Below are 20,720 nucleotides of genomic sequence, written 5' to 3' on the forward strand. Positions count from 1 at the left end.
TTTGGGGGTGTTTTTTTTGGGGGAAGCGACGCAGTTATTTCACTTATTGACGGGGAGGAAGACGAGGTCGTTTCTTCCCGCGTCTTCTTCACGCGTCTTTTATCGTTGGTTTTTGTACATCACAAGTACGTGCATAGCGTGTACGTGTACGGAGCATCATGTGTATCACAAGTGAATGAATGCTTCTGTTGGGGTAGTGGTACAGTCCATGTCTGATATTCGGTACATACCTTTCAAGATTTTGCTGTGACTATGACTATGACTATGATTATGATTACAAGTAGAGCATGTCTAACTTTATGTATGTACTGTAGAACATAACATAACATGGCATGGAATGACGTGACATGACGTGACGTGACAGAACATGATGGAATATGACATGAACATAGCCATGACATGGCTACCTAGTATAGTACCAGCATACTCGGTATATTATATATAGCATTAACGTTATGTCAAGTAGCTAGATAGGGTGATGGGATCTATACGAGGTAGACCCGTGTCCCTACCGTCGTATGGGGCACACTGGCTCGATAAGTGCCTCTTGACACAATAAATAACTATTCGGTACCCAACCATGGCCCAGGGGTTTGGAATTGGGTATAGGGGGACTGACTGACTGACTGGTCAGGAGTTGACTTTTGTTTTCTTTGCTGCGTGCGAGGGGACTGTATACCTGTCTGCCTGCCTACGGACTCCGAGGTTCTGTATATATCGATATATATATCAAAATCGATTCATCCCACCTACATAGACACCCCAGAGGTCGTCGGTCCTCGTGCTTTATCACTTCAATTCGTAATTCTCTCGAATCTTCGTCGGTCACACATGACATTGTCAATAAGATCTGCCTCTCTGCTGTTGGGGGTGGGGCACATGACATGACACTTTGCTCTGCCTTCCATCCATTCCATCGAGCATGTTTGCCCGAGACATTGAAAAAGGGGGCCTGCCAATAATAATAAAAGAGAAAACTTTCGAGCGAGGTTGCTTCCCTTCCTCTTGGGAGAGAGTCACCTTAATCCAGTCTCTGCAGTCTCTGCAGTCTCTGCAGGTCTCCAAAAAGCTAGACCTGTAACAAAACACACACTTCACTGTCCACCGTCGAATCCCGTTGTTGTCTTGTTTTGTTCGCAGTCCTCGTTGTGCGTCCTGCCTCACAATTTACTCTTGCTGTCGCCCGGTTGGCAGCACTCGCCGGCCTGGCCGACGACGGCCTCGGTGGTGGGCTGGTGGTGCATCTCACTCACCAAGGTGGAGCGGTTAAAGGTCTGCTCGCTGGGCGGGACGTCGAGGGCCGGGTTCTTGTCGAAAAAGTTGACGGGCTTGAGGCTCACCTTGAGGATCTCGCAGGGCATGACGGGGAAGTCCTCGATGCGCGGCACGTGGTTGATGCCGAACTGGATCCACACGACAATGTCCGTGTCGACGACGCTGTCCTTGCGCGCCGCCCAGCTGCGCACCCCCGTGCCGCCGCGGCTCTGGTTCGTGTACCACCCGCCCGAGAACAGCTCGCGGTCCTGGTGCGTCGTCACGTAGATGTTGTGGTCGGCGAACTCGGCCCGTTTCCAGTTGTACGAGCTCGGCAGCGACAGCATCTTCTGGAACGGCGGCGCGTGGATCTTGTACGCCACCGGCTTGCCGTTGATCGGGTTGCGCACCGCCGGGTTCTGGATCTTGAACACCCGGTTCGCCTCCGGGTTCAGGTCCAGGCCCTGCGCGTGTTCGACCACCGTCTCGGACACTTCGTACGCCACCCCGTGCGGGTTCCAGTCCTCCGACAGCGGCAGCGCGTGCGCCTCGTCGTAGACCAGTCGGTTCTCGTGTCCCTCGATCATGGGGTCCACACGCAGCGAGAAGATGTGCTGATGGTGCACGGCCAGGACGCCCGGGTGGACGACGGTGCCAAAGGGGACGCCCACCTTGTCCAATTCGTGATCGATGGGCTGCGTCGACAAGACGCCCGTGGCGCGGACTTCGTAGATGACCTCACCGGCCTGGTTGAACATAAAGGCCAGGATGTACTCGTAGTTGCTGACGGTGATGATGCTCTGCAGGACCAGTTCCCGTTGACGCACCACGGCGGCACGCCCCGTGCGGTAGTTGGTGTGTTTCCACCCAATGCCGGCGTCTTGTTCGTGGACACAGACGCAGTTCTCCAACGGGGTCGGGACGCCCTTGTCGTCGGTGATGACGGCCGAGAGATACTGGATGTGGCCCAGGCAATCGCACCCGAGCTGGAGGTTGTTGGCCATGGCGCCCGCGCCGGCGTCGCCCAGGTCGTAGGCCGACTTCTTGTGGAAGGGGTGGCGGGGGTCGGCGTAGGGGATGTTCATGTCGCTCAGGCTGAGGCGGTAGAAGAGCGGGCGCCCGTCGTAGCGGACGTCGTACAGCACCATGCCCTCGCGCTGGTTGTAGCCGACACGGAAGCTCCATTTCTGCCACGCAAGCAGGTGGCCCGTCTCGCCCACGGACGTGAGCGTGAAGCTCGCCCCTTCGGGCTGAATCACCCGGAGCGGCTTCATGTCGGTCCGCAACTTCTGGTACTCGCTGACGTACTCGTTGGGCGGCTTGGCCTGGTACGGTCGCGGCTCGTGGATGGTGTTGTCGGCCCCCGTGGGGAGGTAGTCGATGCGGATGACTTTGTATTCGACACAGTCGATCACGGGCGAGATGGGCAGCGGGAACGCGTAGTGGTTGCTGTCCACTTCCGACGGGTTGTTGGGGTCGCGCATGTACAGGAAGACCTGGTACATGCGCTCGTCGTCGTTGACGCCGTCCGATCCTGATGGACGATTGCCGTTAGATCAAGATCTCTCATCCTCTTCGTGTTTCACAACAAAGCCGGATCCCAAAAAACCCATCACCAGGGCAAGGCACCAACCACAAGAAAGGGCGAACAATGACACAGGTCTAGCGAAAGTACAAAGGCTTACCGTAGATCCAAGGGTCGGCACACACGACGGTTCCTTCTGGCAACTTCAACTTCTTGAGTGCCTCCTTGACGGCCTCGTCCTCGAGTGCGTTCTTCTCCACCTGGAGAATCTCGTCGTAGTCGCCGTTGCCATGCTGGTTGGGGCCCAATCGGACATTGCTCTCGACGGTGCGGCTGGACAGATTGACCACGGCCTCGTGGAAGCGGTTGGTGTTGCGGATGTAGTAGGACACAAAGGCCTTGCGTGGGATGGCGGGGAGAGACGACGACCCGGCGGATGAATGCTCGGCGTCGAGGTAGGGGATCATGGACTTCTTGGACGGTTCGTCCAGCGTAATCACCTTGAAGCGGAGGTCGATCGTCGAGGGCCACACGGATCTCACCAGCTCAGCCGTGGTGGATATCTCCGCCGCGGTGAGCGGGCATAGTGGGTGGGCGACGGGAGAGGAGGCCGTCGACGGCTGGGAAGAGAAGTCTTGGGAGATGGCTGCCATGGTTGGGAGAAATACCAAGGGAGGAGAGAGAGAGAGACAGAGAATGAATTGGACCAGATGAAAGTTGGGAAAAAAAACAGGAAAGAGGTGAAGGAGTGATTGATATGTATATTATCATCATCTCCAACTACGTAGATATTAATTATCCATTTGGTACGTTCTGCACATGGAGACAGACCCTGGAACTTCCAAAGTCTCGACCAACCCTCGTGCCTCCCGCCTCCCAAACCAAGGGGGCCCTTATCTGAATGGTCCGGCCCGGGATGCAAAAGCCATGAATTACTTGTGAACTGCCAGACTTGCTCAATATACTCGTAACTGGTACACCTTGGCTGCTCTATCAAGCCCGAGATCCACCGCAACACAATCCATCAGCTCTGCTTGTTCACTCAATGCGGGCCTCGAGAGACCACTGCGAGACACGCTGAATCCCCAAAGAGGCAAGAGAGCTCAGAGATATTCGACGAATCCTCGTGAATTGCGCAATTTGGGCAAGAAACCATGGCCCAGGGTCGCCCGTGAGCACAACGGCCAAGTCCTTTAACTGTACCAGGCAGGACTATCCGACCAGCCAGTCATTGTCTTGTATCAGTGCCGCAAATGTCCGTCCCCGTTGATGTTGTCCAATCCAGTCCAGTCTTGTACGCGTGTCGATGATTTGGCCCTTGTAACTTGTAGCAAACTTGTAAGATAATATGTGTGATGATCGATGGCCAACACACAAAGCATCACGAACCGGGTTGCTTGCCCGGCAACCGGATCAGATACTTGGGTCGTGACTCGCCCGCCTCTCCAATGTTGTTGCTCCAGGCCTCCTTGATGGTCTGCTTGGACTTATCTTCGTCCAGGTGGAACTTGCTGCCGACTTGAAACCACCCATTGCCGATATCAAATGCCTCCGCCAGTCCGATCGCATAGCGTGGGTATACCGGTGGCGCAACTCGGACGCAATCCAACTGCTCAATCAGTTCCTCGATGGGCATCGAATACGCTGCCGTCATGACGCGGAATGGCTCGCACGACTGCGGTGGAATGTAAAACTGGTTGTGCGCATTCACCGAGTACTTGTCAATGACATTGTAGGTGAAAAGATGGAATGTCGCAACGTGTTTGGAGGCGACGTGTCCGTGCCCTCCACTGTCCTTGACCACCAGAAGTCGATCCTTGACTCGGTTTCCACTGACCGGTGGTTCTGGTGCTTGAGAGGCGGCGTGGGCGACTGCTCCTACAACACTTGATGCTGGAGGGGGAGGCGCAGGAGGGAATCCTGACATTGGAGGAGGAGGGGGAGGAGGTGGTGGTGGTGCTGGATACCACGTGGGCGCATTTGGAGGAGGCGGCGGTGGCCCGTCAGGCACACACACTGCTCCAGGGAATCCATTTCCTGGGGGAATGAGAAATGGACCAGGCTGACTCGGTGGAGGAGGACAAAATGGTCCTTGACAGGGAGACATCAAAGAATACGGCGGAGGAGGAGGAGGACCACCACCACCACCACCGGCAGAAGATGGTGGTCCGCTTGGAGGTGCGCCCTTGTTCGGTGGCCCCCCATCACGCGTCATGTAATGGTAAACAGTCTTGCCAATCAGGCCAGGTCCTTGGGCTGGAAGTGGCATTGCAAAGGGATAGTAAGGAGGTGGTGCACACGCCATGGTTGAGGTCGTCGACGAGGATATGAGACTTTTAAGCAAGAGACAGGGTGAGCAGACTTAGGCCAAGTGTCAAATACCGTTTGGACCGTGGCATTCAAAGAACGAGGGACATGTAGAATACTATATAAACAGGGTTGCCATGATCCTCTATCACTCTAATCACGCTCTGACTGTTGAGGAGTCCTGGCCTCTGCAAACGACCGCCTTCATGTCATGGTTGCGCAGTGGAGACAAAGAAACGCAGTCAGACTGTGTTGGTAATTGCCACAATGTCACTGAAGAGACGTAGCATGACTGCGAGAGACATCTCTGGGGGACGTAGCCAAAGGAAGCAGAAGTCGTCTGCAAGCTCTTCCATGGGAGCAGCTCGAAGGACAGCAGCGCCCTTGTCGAAAAGGACCAGCACTGGCCTCGAGCAACTGCGGAATTGGGCCGTCGACGTCGAGTGTCGTGTGGTGATAGAAAAGTAACAGCATGGACTGGAAAAAAATGGCAAACCAAAAGTTGGCTTGTGACCAGTATTCACTGGAGCTGGACCTCAACTGGCGGCAACCACTGCGAGTCCGTCATAGATTTTCTGCTTCACACGCGTGAAATCATCCATCTTGCTCGGAGTCATGGCAGTGGAGCTGACTGGCACCCCTTCCAGGATGATCCTCCCGGTGCCGAGTTTTCGTACTGCTATCATGCCGTCGACCAGCAAGGTGCCCTCACCTCGGAATTCAGCGACATGACCGTCCAATGCGATCATTCTCCGCAGGTCAGCTAGACGCAGGTCGCCGACGTGGATCGCATGGGAGACAGATCTTGTCGACGCAGCCAGGCTTGCTGGGAGAACATCGAGCACCGGTTCGACAGAGGACACCGGCCGAGGGCCAGCGGCAAGAGACACGTCTGTATCAAATTTCTGTTTTTTGGTCTGAGGATCCTCCTGCAGGTTGTCTCCCCTCGGTTCGCCCTTGAGTTGACCTTGGATGGTCACCACTCCCATGTTTTTGACATTTTGCCAACGGAGCGTCTTTGCCAGGTTGCGACTGAGCTTGACGACCCACGCGTTCGTGTCGACACTGGCATCCACAGTTTGACCCTCTGCAGGAGTAAAGATCTCCGTGGATGGTTCCTCTCCTGCTCCCGCCACTTTCATCCCGAGAAGCTCTTTACAATCAGTGGCCAGAGCAAGAGTGTCTGAAGTATTGCCACCGACAAGAATCAACTTTTTGGGTCCAATCAACGGTATCAGCATTTGCAGACTGCGTTGATCGTGCAGTCCAGCAAAGTCGACAAAGGCCAGCCTGGCATTGACCGTGATCTCAGAGGTCGAATATACCACTTTTGCCGGTCCCTGGAATCCTTCCCGTTCCACTTGGACGTCCTCATCGGAATTCTCTGCGTCTGAATCTGCTGCGGAATCGCCAGATGCTGCCGGCGCAAATACTGTTCGACTTTTCTTGTGTTGTGAGTGCCTGGTATCATTCGCCTCGTCCCACTTCCGCTTCTGTCCGAGCTGGCCCCCGGACTTGGTGTCGTTGGCCGTGTCTTGGTCTTCTTTCTCCTCTTCTCTTAAGAAATCCTCCGGCTTGATGAAATCCCCAAACTCGTCTCCGCGCCTTCGCGAATGTGTATAGGGGAAAAGACTGTTCCGTCCCTTCTTATTCCGTACATCGTAATCATACACGCCTTTTTTGCGAACAAGAACGTTGACTCCCAGATCTGCATCGCTCAGTGCCAGCTTATTCCGTGCTCCGTGACCGAGAGCGGCCGACACATTCAGTACACGGCCCTGCTGTTCGTCGTCTGACTCGTCTGAGGATGTTGAGCTGGATTCATCATCGATATTGTCGTCCGCACCAGCCTGGTCTCGCTCGTTGGCTGAAGTCAGAGAGTCTTGCAGCTGTCTTTGAGTCGCCATGTATTGTTGGTACCTTTGATTCTCTTGTGAATTCAGTGGTGCCTTCTCTGAATTTCGTAGCTTGAGCGTTTTACCTCCACTCTGGACCTGCTCCAACCATTCTCCTGTTGGCAGCCCTTTTTCGAGAGCGACGCCATCCTGACGGTCTTCGTACCAAGTCCAGAATACCTGACTTGGGCTTTGCGACCCGGGACGCATGTTTACTCGTTCGGTCAAAACCACCAGATTCTCGGGCCTTTGGACCACATGATCCAACAGTGACCTCGAAAAACCCCAATCCATTGTCACATCACTCGCAAGGATGACTCGGGCCCCTTCTGCCTTCAGCATCCTTTCCAGTTGGCTTTTGCGCTCCACAATCTTGACGTTCTTAAACTCAAAAGGCCGTGAAGGTTTGCTCGCGCCATTGATCTGCTTACTGCCACTTCTTCTGTGCATCTGCGTGGGAGCTGGATTTTCGTCCTCGCCCTCGAATTCTCTCACAATGCTGTCGTCCATCCATTCGAGCAGACTTCTTGCATGTCGAAGCGTCGCATTGCCGGACCGACTGGCTAGGTATACTTTGGCAGGTTTTAGGGAGACAGCATTGGATGGGTCGGACCATGCTTTTTCCAGGATCCAAGCTAGTTCCAATACTCTCGCGCTCGAGTCGGTAGGAATGAGAACTGTGCCACCCTTAGCAACACAGACCTTGATATGCGCCAGCAGAGCCTCGTCACGGGCCTTCCGACCCCCGGACAGTGCGGCTCTTGTCGCCCCAATGCTGCTGCAGACGAGGGCGGTAGGCTTGCGCAGTTGTTCGATGACTTCGGCACCCCCAACTCCTCCAAACCACGCGGCCCCTGCTATAACATTCTCTCGGGCTTGGTTCCAATCCACGGCGTAGACTACAGACTCCATCCCATATTGTATGTGCCATATTGTGCCGCCCAAGGTATGACCGGAATTATAAGCCGTCAGTGTGAGACCCTCGATCGGGGCGGAAAACGGAGAAGGTGTGGGTTGATGAGGTTGCGAGTATTTGAGAGGAGTGATCAATGTAAAATACTTGTTGATCTCTTCGTATGTCGGAGCCTGGCGCAGGATATGTGACCGCGACTTGTCGTCGACGCTAGTTACATCTTCAGGAGAACCCGAGCCGGGAATAAAGGTAGCCACCAGCGGGGAAGACGAATACAGGTCTTGGAGGAGGGTGCGGCCGAAGGCGATGACGGGCGGCGTGGCGTAGACGGGGATCTGGGTGAAGACGGGGATGTGTTTGCAGCAGTGCGCAAAGGCGCCCAAGTGAGAAGTGGTGGCATGGGTGAGGAGGATAAAGGATAGAGTAGAGGCGTGTTTCTCTATCTCAGCCAGTTGTCGAGTATCGAACCGTTCGTCCCATCCCACATCCACCAAGATTTTGATTCCACCATCCAACTCAAGGATCGACTGCGACGCTCGAGACGTGCTCTGCGCCCCGAGCAAGGGAGTGATGGTGAACATGGCGGCGCGTTGTCTGGAGCCGAATCCCCGAGCAATCAAGGATACAATAGGAGTCTAAGAGTCTCCATCGAGGCCGGCGCGTCCTCGACTCACCGGTGGATTAGAATTTGTCCAAAAGAGGAGTCGCAGAAGATTGTTTTCGATGTGGGCGCAGTTTGTCAGTAGGTGGAAAGTTGATCTGAGAGATATTTTATGTCTGACAGTAATTCCGCTGCATATCCCCATGTCTAGAAGTGGGGTTTAGAGAAAAATGGAGGCGTCTGACATCATCAACGAAAACTACCATGCAAAAGGAATGTGACGATGATGCACTGAAGACAATCATTTTCAAGAGCTGGAAATTCGCAGCTGGTAGAGCATGTCTGTAGTCACTGCAGTGTGCACTATCAAGGGAATGTAACTTTCAATGTATTTTCCTCGAAGGGATTCATTCATCTTTGCTCAATTCATCGCTCAGGTCTCCGTCACGAGGCTGACGCCCCTCACTTGTGCCTCGCTTTGCTCGTGAGAACAAAGGAGTGTCATCGAACACTGGATACGGATATGTTCTTCTTTCCCACATAATGACAATGCCTCGAAACACACAATGCATTGAAGCCGAAATCTTGCGATTCTAAGTTGACAAAGGTCTTCTGACCTCGTCTCAGAGCATGGTGAGACAGCGCGATCAAAGGGCATTCGACACACCAAGCAAGTGCGGCTGACGACTCCTGTATCAAACATCTCCCGACCCCTCGATAACAGAACTCGAGGTAGTTGTCGAATATGGAGGACGATAGGTACTCCTCCAACCAGTCGAATGGCCACGAGCTACCTATCCCAACATCACACCAAAAACAAAGTCCTCAAGCACCACAAGCGGAAGTCCAATCCATCGTCAAGGAACTACCAACCTCGTTGTCGACATCAGACCAAAGCCACAAGGCTGCTTCCGATGCGAAGCAGGCCAAGCTCCTGGCATCCATTGAGCAGTTGAGATCCAACATCTCCACCACAGAGGCACGCCTATCCACGAAGCTCCGAGAAATCACGCAGCTCAAGTCCTACTCTACTTCAGCGTCAACTGCAAACGAGAATAAACAGGGATCAAATCGAAGATCCTCCTCCTCCTCCTCTCAACAAGGATCTGTTCCGGAAATTGTCCAGCAGCAGCACGACTCTACCACCATTCCTACGTCGATGTCCGTGGAAGACGAGAAAGCCGCCCTCGTTCATGCCCACTCGATCATCAACAAACACATTTCGCTGCTCACGACGTACAACGAGATCAAGGACGTCGCCATGGAGATGCTGGGGCTGATCGCGGAGAAGGAAGGCCGCAGACTACAGGACGTGATGGAAGAACGAGGGATAGACGAGCGGGACTGACGTGAATGGATGGTCGGACGGAGTAGTAACGGTATGATCTGCTATTAAGACACCGCCTAAGCATCCTGTACTACCTCCATGCGGATCCCGCTACCCAATATCCTCCGAATCACATCCCCCGTTCTTCATGCCATCTCGATGTCTATCCATTCAGGCACAGATCCTCTTTGAGCAAGACTCTCGACTCTCTCAAGTAGAAGGACGACCTCATTGTCCCCGACAGCCCCCAAGCTACGCGGTTAATGAGCCGAGGTTCTGTTTTCTCTTTACCGTCCTGGTTTCGGCACGCTTTTCAAGGTTGACTCCCATTATTATTCCCTGCTTGTCTTCTCTACCAATGCTCAACGGGGAGTGGCTCTACCTCTCAGATATACTGAACGTTCTTCGGCCCTCTGGAATCAGTGATTCTCTGGTTTGGTCGGTCCCATCTGCTCTATCTCACTACATGTCATTACCTCCTGGTTGGCGAGTCCTTAACCACACAAGGAACGGCCTTATTTTGTGTTTTGCGAATTCGTAGTCAATGAGGTATGTACTTCCACAACTGACAAGATCCATAGGACAGGAGCGAAGAGGTGCCTGTGCAAAATTCACAAACAAAATAATTAAATCACGATATCGGCCATTCGCGGTCCATCCCAATAAACCCGCTGTGTTTGAAGATCCACCCGCTTCCCTAAATCACCGCTGCTTTTCTAGACTCTGCAGACTCACTAGCTCTCTATACCTTCCCTTCAGTGCCATTAATTCGTGGTGGGTGCCCTTCTCAGCGATGACACCTTTGTCGAATACGTAAATGACATCCGCTTTTTGAATCGTGCTCAGCCTGTGTGCTACAGCAACTGTGGTTCTGCCTTTCGCGGCGAAATCCAGGGTTGCTTGTATGAGCTTCTCAGAATTCGAGTCCAATGCTGAGGTAGCTTCGTCAAGCAGGAGAATTTTAGGATCACGGAGCAAAGCACGGGCAATGGCAATGCGCTGTTTCTGGCCACCAGAGAGTAAGGCGGCTTTGCTGCCGACATCCGTGGCAAAGCCGTCTGGTAGAGACATGATGAAATCATAGATGTTAGCGTCCTTGCAGGCTCGGATGATCTGCTCGTCGCTAATTTCACCTCGGTCAACGCCGAGGAGGACGTTGTCCTTGATGGTTCCTTGGTACAGTGTCGGCTCTTGAGACACCAGGGCAAGATGAGAGCGGTAGTCATTGATATTGAGGCTCGAAATTTCTTGACCATCAACATAAATACCACCGGCAAGTGGGTCGTAGAAACGCTCCAACAGTGCAATGGTTGTCGACTTGCCACATCCGGACGCGCCAACAAGAGCAACGTACTGTCCAGGTTTGACGGTTAGGTTGAGGCCTCGGAGGACCGGGACCTCGGGTCGTGTGGGATATCGGAAATGCACATCACGGAACTCAATGGTTCCTTCGACTTGAGTGATTGGTGCGCCGTCGTCTGACCACGCATCGATGGCAGGTTGACGGTCATAGAGCTTCTTCAACTCGGCGGCGGAGTTCTTTGCCTTGGACATATCTCCTGCAAACGAGAAGACGGTGCCTGCTGATTGTGCGCCAAAGATGATTTCTGAAAAGACAATGAAAAATTGAAACAAGGTGTATTCGCCTCGGACCAAGAGTTTGCCTCCGTACCAGAAGCCGAGCGCAAATGCCAAAAACATGGCCGACTGCGATGCGGCGTACAGCGAGGAGTGCTTCAGATTCGATTTGAGAGAGTCGCCCAACTGGTCTCGAAGCTGGCGTCTGTACTCGCCATAGATTTCACGCTCGGTCGTTAAGGACGCAACAGTCCGGATGGCATTGGTATGCTCGCAGGCATATCCAGCTGACTTTTCGTAGTGTTTCTGGTTGATTGCACTGAATTTGGCAAGGACCCAGAACCTGACGAAGCCCGTCCCAAGGATGACAGGCAATGCGCACATGCAGACCAGTGACAATTTCCAGCCGATCGCGAGTGCCACCACAACCGCAATGATCAAAGTTGACGAACAGCTTATCAAGGTTCCGAGCGTCGCTCCAGAAATGGATGCAAGATGGGTGGTCTCGGTCGACAAGAAAGACGTGAGGGCGCCTGTAGAGTTTTCGTCCTCGTCAAAAAAGGCAATGTCTTGCCTCAAGAATCTTCTGAAAGCGCCGTCTCGAGCGCGCTGAACCAAGCTCTCACTGCAATAGGCAAAGGCGATGCCCTGTATGCACATGGCGATTAGATCCACAAAAGCCAGCATCAGATACATCAAGCACCAGAAATCGACATCGTGACGAATCTGGTGGCGGAGAGAAAGTGGTTGAGATAGTGCCACAATGCATTTGGCGAAGAAAATGCCCTGTACTGGCTGAGCGGCTCCTGCAATAGCTGTGAAGAAGAATCCAATACACATGATCCACCATTCTTTTCGGTTGAAGCGTGCGATGAACATGATCAGGGTCCAGAGCGAATAGCGAGCTTCCGTATCCCTCTTTTTCTCGGCGAGGACGTTGGAGGACACTGATTTCCCGCTTCTTGTTCGACCAAGCGCAAGCTTCTCGTCATCGGGGTCTGCCATCCCAGCACTACCGGATCTGGTAGATTGGATCTTGGTGAGTTCTGCTTCGCTGGCAACGGCTTCTTCCACAGACTGGTCATCCTCGTCACTACCAATGCGCTGAGCAGAGACCAGGTTGAAGTAAGCCTGTTTTCTCTCTACAAGCTCGTCATGCGTGCCTTGTTCCACAATGCGTCCTTGCTGCATGACCACAATGTTGTCGGCAGTTTTGATTGTCGACAATCGATGGGCAATCACAATAGTAGTTCGACCTTTGGCTGCAGTGTCCAGTGCCTGTTGCACCACTTTCTCGGAACGCGTATCCAAAGCGCTTGTAGCCTATGGGATCACCGTTAGTATGGACTGTTTCGTGTTTAGGGCTATTCTGCAATACTCACCTCGTCCAAGAGTAAGATTTTCGGATCACTGACGATGGCTCGTGCGATAGCGACACGTTGTTTTTGACCGCCAGACAAAAGGAAACCACGTTCACCGACGTGCGTCTCGTAGCCGTCAGGCAGCGAGGAAATGAAATCGTGAGCGTTTGCTTGTTTTGCGGCATCAATGATACGTTGTGTTTGCTGCTCCTCTGACTCATTCTCGTATTTGGACCCGACGAGTCCGTTTCTGATATTTTCCTTGATGGTCTGGCTAAAGAGGATAGGTTCTTGTTGAACGAGGGCGATTTGTTGTCGAAGCCAATGCAGGTTGAGCGTGCTGAGGTCGTGCCCGTCAAGGAGGACAACACCCCCCACAGGATCGTAAAACCGCTCTACCAACCCGACTATGGTCGATTTACCAGATCCAGAAGCTCCGACGAGTGCGGTGGTTTTGCCCGCGGGTATGACTAGGTTGATGTCTTCCATGACCACGACTTCAGCTCGCGAAGGGTAAATATGCTTGACATTGCGCAATTCGATCGTCCCCTCAACTTGATCCAGTTTTTGGCCATCGTCAGAGAGAGGGTCAATTGGGGAAGCTCGGTCGATTGTCGAATAAATCTTTGCCGCTGCGCCAACACCGGCTGCAAAATGTTGCATATGGGGCCCGACGTTGCCAAAGGAGAACGCACCGATCATGACGGCAAAAATAATGGTTAAAATGTGGGCAAGAGTAGTCTCACCGTTGACCAGGAATCGCGAACCCATCCAAAATGCGAGACCGTAGTTCAAGAACAGAATACACAGCATGGCGCCTATCATGCAGCCCAGGGCGGCCTTGCTTCGAATCCCCCACCTTCGAGCCTCGAGCAGGTGGATGTTGTACTGCTTCGCAAGCTTGTCCTGAGTACCGAAGGCGACGGCGTTTCTGATCGAGGCCAGTACTTCTTCCGCCACTGAGCCTCCTAGTGCATATGCTGCTAAAGACTGTTTGTTCCATCCGGCCATCTTTCTGCCTCCAGAGCCCATAACCAGCACGATGGCGAATACCGTGGAGGTGCAGATCAAAGTGAGTTTCCAATATTTGACGAAGCCAATAACAAACGCGGAGAAGAATGTGGCTACACCAGTCAAGGTCAAGCCGACCTTCTCACTGATGGCCTCTTGTATTAGATTGGTATCCGCGGTGATGCGAGTTGTGACTTCTCCGGCTCCCAACTTGTCGAAAAATCCGATATTCTGTCGCAAGATTGCTCTCAGATATTGCTCGCGAACTTTCGAAGTAATGTGCTCGCCCGTGTAGATGAAGAGAACGGTCGAAATATAGACGAGAAAGAACTCTCCAATCGCCAGGTAGATAAAGTAGAGGCAATATCGAGTTAAAGTGGAATCGAAACTTGATGAGAGATTGTTGAGGACCAGGCCCTGAAAAGTACCACTGAGATTACCAAAGACAACGGTCATCAGAGGCAATACGGCGCCGGCGCCGATTGCGCATATGCATGCTATGACAATGAAGACCTTGTCCCATTTTGTGGCATAGCGGTATAGCGTCCAATAGGTGACTTTCACGTCTGGCACATCCAACTGCTTTTTCAGAACCGCCCTTTCATGCTCTGGTAAATGGGACAATGCCGCATCGCCCTCTGGGACATCTCGAACCTGAACAATCTTGGAGTCCAGCTTGGAGAGGTCTGGACGATTATCCGAGTCAGAGGACTGGGATGTAGGCGACGTAGGCGAGACAGCAGTCGTGGGAGATTTGGCATGGCCAGAGATAGGGGTAGATGGGCTGACTGGAGCAGCAGCACTCTTCTCAGAGAGCGGCTCAGTGTCTTTTTGCTGGTCTGTAACAATTCCCAGTTGTGATCTTTCCTTCTCTTCAATGTTGTGTTCAACGGCGGCCGCGCCGCCAGGCAATTCGCCCTGGCCACTCGGGTTCATGTTGAGGCCTTCTCACGGCACCGTATTATGAAATGAGGCTTCTGAGCGAAAGCTAGCAGAGCATGATGGATGAAGGGGAAACTGAACAGTAAGAAGGATATGCGAGGGGCAAATTCGCAGCCGCGTAGATACGTCGAGTGTGTGTGCCTTTAGCAGATCGACGGATTTCGAGCGCGAAATCTGAAGGATTGTGGCTGCGAACCGTTGTAATTCCTATCGGAGTTTCTTTATATGCGAGAGTCAAAGGAGCGGACGTATTAGAGAAAGAATGGACAGAAGGTGAATGACGATGATATGTACACGAAAAACAGGCACCAAGGACAATATCTCGGGCCCGAAAACAATGAAAAGAGATCCAACGCCTCGTGGAAGACGGACTTTCAAGATGACAGTCTCGGGTAACTCAAAATAATAATGCGAAGCAACGAGTCGATTGGTGAAGGGGGTGAGCGTAATTGTGGAGCCGGGCCTTGGGTAACCTTTGCCTAGGTATTGCATGCGAGTTTAGCGATGACCCAGTACGAGCAGATGCCTGAAAGATTGCGCCGTGGGCGGCCTTCAGGCGGGCTGTTGCCCCTATGAGTCCCCGTATCCTACGGGAGTCGGCGCCTAGGACCCGTAGCCGACTGGCCACCCGGCAAAGACGCGGGGTGTCTTGGTTGCCTACGGTTTGTTGAGGCTCGTATTCCGCGTTTCTTACCAGTCACAGTTAGTCAGTATCCACTCTCTGTGAGACTTGCATAAACGGTGCATAAAACTCTGCTTGTGCACCTGGGTTCATTCGCACATAATACGGAGTATCCCCAATTGGCAATTACTCAATACTCATATCTACAGGATATCGGTAGTTATCACTATCTATCGCACGAGAGTATACGAAGAATCAGGTGAGTTATAGATAACGTTCAATGATGCTAGTCACAGAATACCAGGATCCGGTATCAACTGGCTATGGTATTTCAATGTCCGATATCGAGGTTCAAGTCTCGATGTCTGTGTAGCTCAGCACGATGGACCACAAGGCATGGGGGGATGGCTCTGGTTCATCAATCCAGCCATTACACTGGTAATCACTGCAGCCTGCCACTTTCACCGGTTCCCAATCCTGTTACATAGGCACGGGAACCCGAAAACATTCCGGAGGATAACCTCTGACGCATTCAACAGTTGTTACACCCGATGCCTGCTTGTGATCAGAGTTTCGCCCTCTGCACCACCGCCTGATACTCGTCGACCCTTCTCCTGGATTCCAGTCCCCGACGGTTGCGATCTAGATCTCTCGCGGCTAGCTTTGCGCGGGCATCAGCGCCTTCGTCTAGGTCTTTGATCACCTCTCGGTATAGCTCCTCCTTGATCAGACCATATGACTTTCCTTGAGCCTTCTGAGCCAGCTTCATCTCCGAAATGAAGGCGAGCGTCTCTTCAACACCCCCAACGCCATCAATGATGCCCTCTTTCAAGGCCTCCAGGGCGGGAAATCTTCTGCTCTCCAGAACCATATTCCTGAAAGTCGTCATGTTTAACTTCACTCGAAACACTGTTGCCATGGCCGGTTGAAGAGCTGCACCAAAATCCAGTTCGTTCAGGCACAAAAACCCCTTGTGAGGGTTCATGATGCGATAATCATGCATCATGGCGGTCATCAAGCCGCCGGCGAAAGCATGGCCATTTATCAATGCCACTGTGGGCATTGGATAACTGATCAAACGACGCCACAAGGGATAAAGACTGTTTGGGAAGAAAGTCGGGTCCTTGATAGCATTCTCAAAGTCCAGCCCATTGGAATAGAACTTGGTGATGGATGAGGTCGTTATGACCACTCCCCGAGGGAGACGGTGCTCGATAATGTCAAGTGCCAGCAGGAATGTTTGATTGAAGGCGGGAGTGAGACGGTTGTCCGGCGGGCTGGAGAAGGACAGTAGGTATACTTGAGGAGCGGCCTGGGTGCAAATGAAGTTTCCTTGCTCGCCTTGAGCATTTGAGCCGGCATTCAACGTCGGCGGAACTTGGAGCACGAAAAGAGGTGGGATCGGTGGCATGGTTGATTGATCGCTGTAGGCACGAGACAAATAGTTGATTTCGTGAAAGGTTGAGGTTCGCTGGGGTTTCGACGACGGATTGAAGACTGATTTGAATATTTCCGCCAACGTCCAGATATGATTAGTCGAACAAACGGTTCTCTGACGAGCCGAGGTGCAGCACCTGCTGTTTGCTCCTCTGGCTTCTGACACGCAGGATAACCAGCTTGTCAGGTGAAAGCGTCAGGTTGTGTACTTGCTTCAAACACAAAGATACATGGCCACTGAGAGATGAGATCAACTCGAGTTAGCCGTGTACTGGTCTTGCATAGGAGTTTGCAATTACCCAAGTCAGAGATACAGTAGCACAGTCAAACTCGTGCCGTCAAAGGCATGTGATTCTGTCAGACCAGCAGCCTTTTTTGGTGTCTCCCTCTCTCTGGACCCCTAGGCTCCTAGGCTCACTAGGCCCACGTGGAAGCCCCCAACTCACGACTTCTGGGCGCTAGCTAGCCCGCTCGCCTAGTCTTGTGTTACGCACTCATTAGGTACCAACTGCGGGCATCACGGGCGTCCTGACTAAGATATGCCTCTGCCCGCAACAAAAGCGCTTGAGGCCAATGACGTCTAACCACTTAGTTGCCCTGCCTGTCTGCTTCCTATTCTTTTATTGCGTACCCGGCAGCAACCGGATTACTGGCTGGTCAAACTGCCCAAATAGTCCTCGAGAGTTCAAAGGTTGGCTGCGCGCGACTGAACCGTCCTAGATTCCTTGCTCCCAATCACCGAGTCCAATTGTTCTCCAAGTGACCTGCTCTCACACAGTAAGAGCATCCTGCGTGCGCCGTTTACCCTGACCATCTGACGACTAATCCCCCCGCAAACCATCACGTTGTCAAACCTGACCCGGTGCCATGGCGCAACCGGCGCAGAGTCCAGCCTTGGATACTTCGATCACCAAGAGCTCAACCAGAACAACGTCTGGGACATCGACGGTGTGGGAAAAAACCAAAGGATATTCCAATACCGCCTACGAGAAAGCCCTCAAACCAGGTTTCAACAAAGCCTATGCGGTTGTTGACAAACTGGGAGCCCCTGTCAATCGCTTGTCAAATAAAGTCGGTTCCGAAGCATTTTGGCCCACCACCTTAGACAAAGAATCAGAAAAGGCGGCTCGGATTCTGCGTGGGTTCTGCAAGGACGGCTTCTATGAGCAGATAGAAGAGAAGGAGGCCAAGAAAGTAGAAGAGCGGAATGCAACAACGGTGGGTGTCCCGCAAGGCAAACAAAGGGTTATGAAAAAGATTCCGGCGAGTGTCATAAAAAATGCTGTCGGGTTGGCTATATTCACAACCATGCGAACCGGGTGGCTCTTCGGTGGCTCTGGCGGTGCTGGCATTCTTGTCGGCAGGCATCCAGAGACTGGGGAATGGAGTCCTCCCAGTGGCATCCAGACGCAAAATCTTTCCTTTGGGTTCCTCGCAGGAGTCGACATCTACGATACAGTCCTTGTCATCAACACATACGAAGCCCTGGGAGCTTTCACAAAGTGGAGGACTACCTTGGGGACTGAGGTCGGGGTTGCAGCAGGCCCCGTTGGAATCGGCGGCGCTCTCGATACCGAATTGACAAAACGCCAGGCTCCTATTTGGTCATACGTGAAGAGTCGCGGTCTTTATGCTGGAGTCGCCTTGGAAGGGAATCTTGTTATTGAACGTACCGACGAGAATGCAAGATTCTATGGAGAACAGATCAGTGTCACAGATATCCTTGTTGGCAAGGTTCGATATGCACCTGTTGAGCAGTACCAGGTCCTTCTCGACACCTTGAAGGCTGCTCAAGGTGACGAGGTAGATGACAGCTTGCTCCCGGATGCTCCGGCTCCGAGTGACATGGAAATCATGCCACCAGGTGAGAGTTAGAGAACCGGCTTCGATCAGGTTACTGACTGGCTACAGGAGGAAGTACCTTTGGTATCCCAGCCGAGGATGATCCAGATCCATATGGAGTGAAAGCCCTGGAGGCTGAAGGATTGAATATCCGAGAGGCCGGAACTCATCAACGGCCCAGTGCAGATGCTTTCGAGTTCAAGCCATCACCCACCAGCCCGATCTACTCTCATTTCTCACGTCGAAGCGTCGATGGCTCAATTCGGAGTCGGACTTGGAGAGAAAGCACTCACAGCCTCGCTAGTGTCGATCGAGGTACCCAGACCGACGAGGACGAAACGAAAAGTGCTGGAAACAGCCCTCGAAGGACCTCGATGAGAGGACTTGACTTTCCAAAGAAGCACAGCCAACTCGTGGACGAAGCGGGCGAAGAGCGACAGGAGCGCAGAGAATCGTTCTCAGACGTAGATTCTGATGTCGAGGTCTCGACAGCTGTGCCAGTCATGGCCCGTGCGAGAGTGGTTGAAGTTCCCAAACGTGTGCCTCCAGCATTACCACCACGGAATCCTGGCCGCGTAGCATCCCCTTCCTCGGAAACACAGGCGCCCGTTGATGGCTTTGACAAAATTGATTTGAACGGCGATGCTGAACAAAAGCACGAGGGCGGCCACGTCCTCACACCAACATCAACTCAGGAAGCCACCGACTCTGCATTCCATTCCGTACCAGTGACGCCCACTGAAGAATCTAAGGGGAACCCTAACGATATACCAGGATCTTTTCAATGAGCAGTCTGGGTTAGATGGGGCTTCAAAAATAAATTAATGCTTGCGGGATTTTTAGAACAGTCGTACTGCTTCGCTTAGCAACTATGGGAGACGAATTGACGCGAGACGAAGACACTGCAATTGAGTACACGGGAAACTTGGGATGAAGCTATGATGTCTGCTCCTGCTGTTGCGATGCTCTGCCGGTGAGCCTCATGACGGCCATCGCTTCCTGCTGTCAGGAAATGATCCTCCTTGAGAGCAGGCGCCTCGCGCCTTCGACGTGGGCGTTGCCCTGGACAGTTCAAGTTAACACCTTTTGTCCTCTGTGGTCATCTCTCTCTGCCCCGTTTACGCCATCGTTGCACTGGTCATCCTTCGTTCTGAAGTTTTGTCGAGCTCGCCTGCATCGATACGGCTGCATTCATTATTTCATATCGTCGATTGCTCTTTAGCCGCTGACTCTCTCTGTGCACATCGTTGGCTCCCCTTCCAGCTCGACGCAGTTTCACGTCACGATGAAACCCCGTTCCCTTCTGTTCGCTGTTCTCCATGCGCCAATGTGGTTGGCCAAAGCAGAGGAGACGTCTCCCGTTGATGCTCTAACCCCCTCAAGTCTTGACTCTGACGACCAGCAATCTACATTATTGAACGCTGAGAGCGAGCAACCGAAGCAAATCGTTTGCGGAAATGTGACTGGAGTGGCGTGCGATCCAAATGCTCCTGGCAGTGGATGGTGCTGCTCATCATATGTGTGTTGAGTCAACTATGTCCCGAGATTTGTTCTGACTGTTGATAGGGGTTCTGTGGTACCACATCTTTGTTCACACCATTCGGACGACAGCTGATCATATTCCTTCTAGGTAATGGAACGCTTTATTGCGGTCAAGGCTGTCAAGAGCAATACGGGCAAGTTTACAGAAAGACAATATAGTCTGACGAGACCTGACGTCGCTGCAGAATATGCGATGCAAGTGAAGGCACAAATCGTGCTACTACCGTCGAGTATTGTGGTCCGAATAATGATGGACAACATTGCAGTGCCGGACAGTGTTGTTCTTCAGACGGTCTATGTGTTCGTCTCGTTGTCCCACGCAAGAAAGAGGTATTGACCGAAGCAGGGTATCACCAGCGAATTCTGCGGCGAAGGGTGCCAACCAGCTTTTGGAACTTGCACGCAGGAGAGATGTGGTCCATCGAACGGCAACAGCTCCTGCCCCTTTCCGCAGTGTTGTTCTCGCTTTGATTATTGCGTTGGTGACTGTTCCTTGGAAAATGTGTCGCTTTGCTGACTCGGCTTAGGGGACTGGTCTTGATTTCTGTGCTGTCCCAGTAAAT

At 52.7% G+C, this 20,720-nt stretch overlaps 7 protein-coding genes across 7 annotated transcripts; 2 read left to right on the plus strand and 5 right to left on the minus strand.

Annotated features, from left to right (window-relative positions):
• Positions 1-1,160: 1,160 nt before the first annotated feature.
• Positions 1,161-3,432, minus strand: AYO20_08945 (hypothetical protein; the record flags this gene model as incomplete). The annotated part of the gene is made up of 2 exons (XM_022647218.1): positions 1,161-2,788; positions 2,940-3,432. The coding sequence occupies 2 exons, from the start codon at positions 3,430-3,432 to the stop codon at positions 1,161-1,163; spliced, it is 2,121 nt and encodes a 706-aa protein (XP_022496775.1).
• Positions 3,433-4,160: 728 nt separating this feature from the next.
• Positions 4,161-5,084, minus strand: AYO20_08946 (hypothetical protein; the record flags this gene model as incomplete). The annotated part of the gene is made up of 1 exon (XM_022647219.1): positions 4,161-5,084. The coding sequence occupies one exon, from the start codon at positions 5,082-5,084 to the stop codon at positions 4,161-4,163; it is 924 nt and encodes a 307-aa protein (XP_022496776.1).
• A 538-nt stretch (positions 5,085-5,622) lies between these two features.
• Positions 5,623-8,475, minus strand: AYO20_08947 (hypothetical protein; the record flags this gene model as incomplete). Its single annotated transcript, XM_022647220.1, has 1 exon — positions 5,623-8,475. One exon carries the CDS (start codon positions 8,473-8,475, stop codon positions 5,623-5,625), a length of 2,853 nt encoding a protein of 950 aa, XP_022496777.1.
• A 765-nt stretch (positions 8,476-9,240) lies between these two features.
• AYO20_08948 (hypothetical protein) lies at positions 9,241-9,843 on the plus strand (the record flags this gene model as incomplete). The annotated part of the gene is made up of 1 exon (XM_022647221.1): positions 9,241-9,843. The coding sequence occupies one exon, from the start codon at positions 9,241-9,243 to the stop codon at positions 9,841-9,843; it is 603 nt and encodes a 200-aa protein (XP_022496778.1).
• Positions 9,844-10,524: 681 nt separating this feature from the next.
• Positions 10,525-14,708, minus strand: AYO20_08949 (hypothetical protein; the record flags this gene model as incomplete). Its single annotated transcript, XM_022647222.1, has 2 exons — positions 10,525-12,723; positions 12,783-14,708. 2 exons carry the CDS (start codon positions 14,706-14,708, stop codon positions 10,525-10,527), a joined length of 4,125 nt encoding a protein of 1,374 aa, XP_022496779.1.
• Positions 14,709-15,901: 1,193 nt separating this feature from the next.
• AYO20_08950 (hypothetical protein) lies at positions 15,902-16,747 on the minus strand (the record flags this gene model as incomplete). Its single annotated transcript, XM_022647223.1, has 1 exon — positions 15,902-16,747. The coding sequence occupies one exon, from the start codon at positions 16,745-16,747 to the stop codon at positions 15,902-15,904; it is 846 nt and encodes a 281-aa protein (XP_022496780.1).
• An 893-nt stretch (positions 16,748-17,640) lies between these two features.
• AYO20_08951 (hypothetical protein) lies at positions 17,641-19,403 on the plus strand (the record flags this gene model as incomplete). The annotated part of the gene is made up of 2 exons (XM_022647224.1): positions 17,641-18,637; positions 18,685-19,403. 2 exons carry the CDS (start codon positions 17,641-17,643, stop codon positions 19,401-19,403), a joined length of 1,716 nt encoding a protein of 571 aa, XP_022496781.1.
• Between the last annotated feature and the right edge of the window lie 1,317 nt (positions 19,404-20,720).

This window comes from Fonsecaea nubica, assembly GCF_001646965.1.
Source record: "Fonsecaea nubica strain CBS 269.64 chromosome Unknown Scaff77, whole genome shotgun sequence".
Classification (NCBI taxonomy): domain Eukaryota; kingdom Fungi; phylum Ascomycota; class Eurotiomycetes; order Chaetothyriales; family Herpotrichiellaceae; genus Fonsecaea; species Fonsecaea nubica.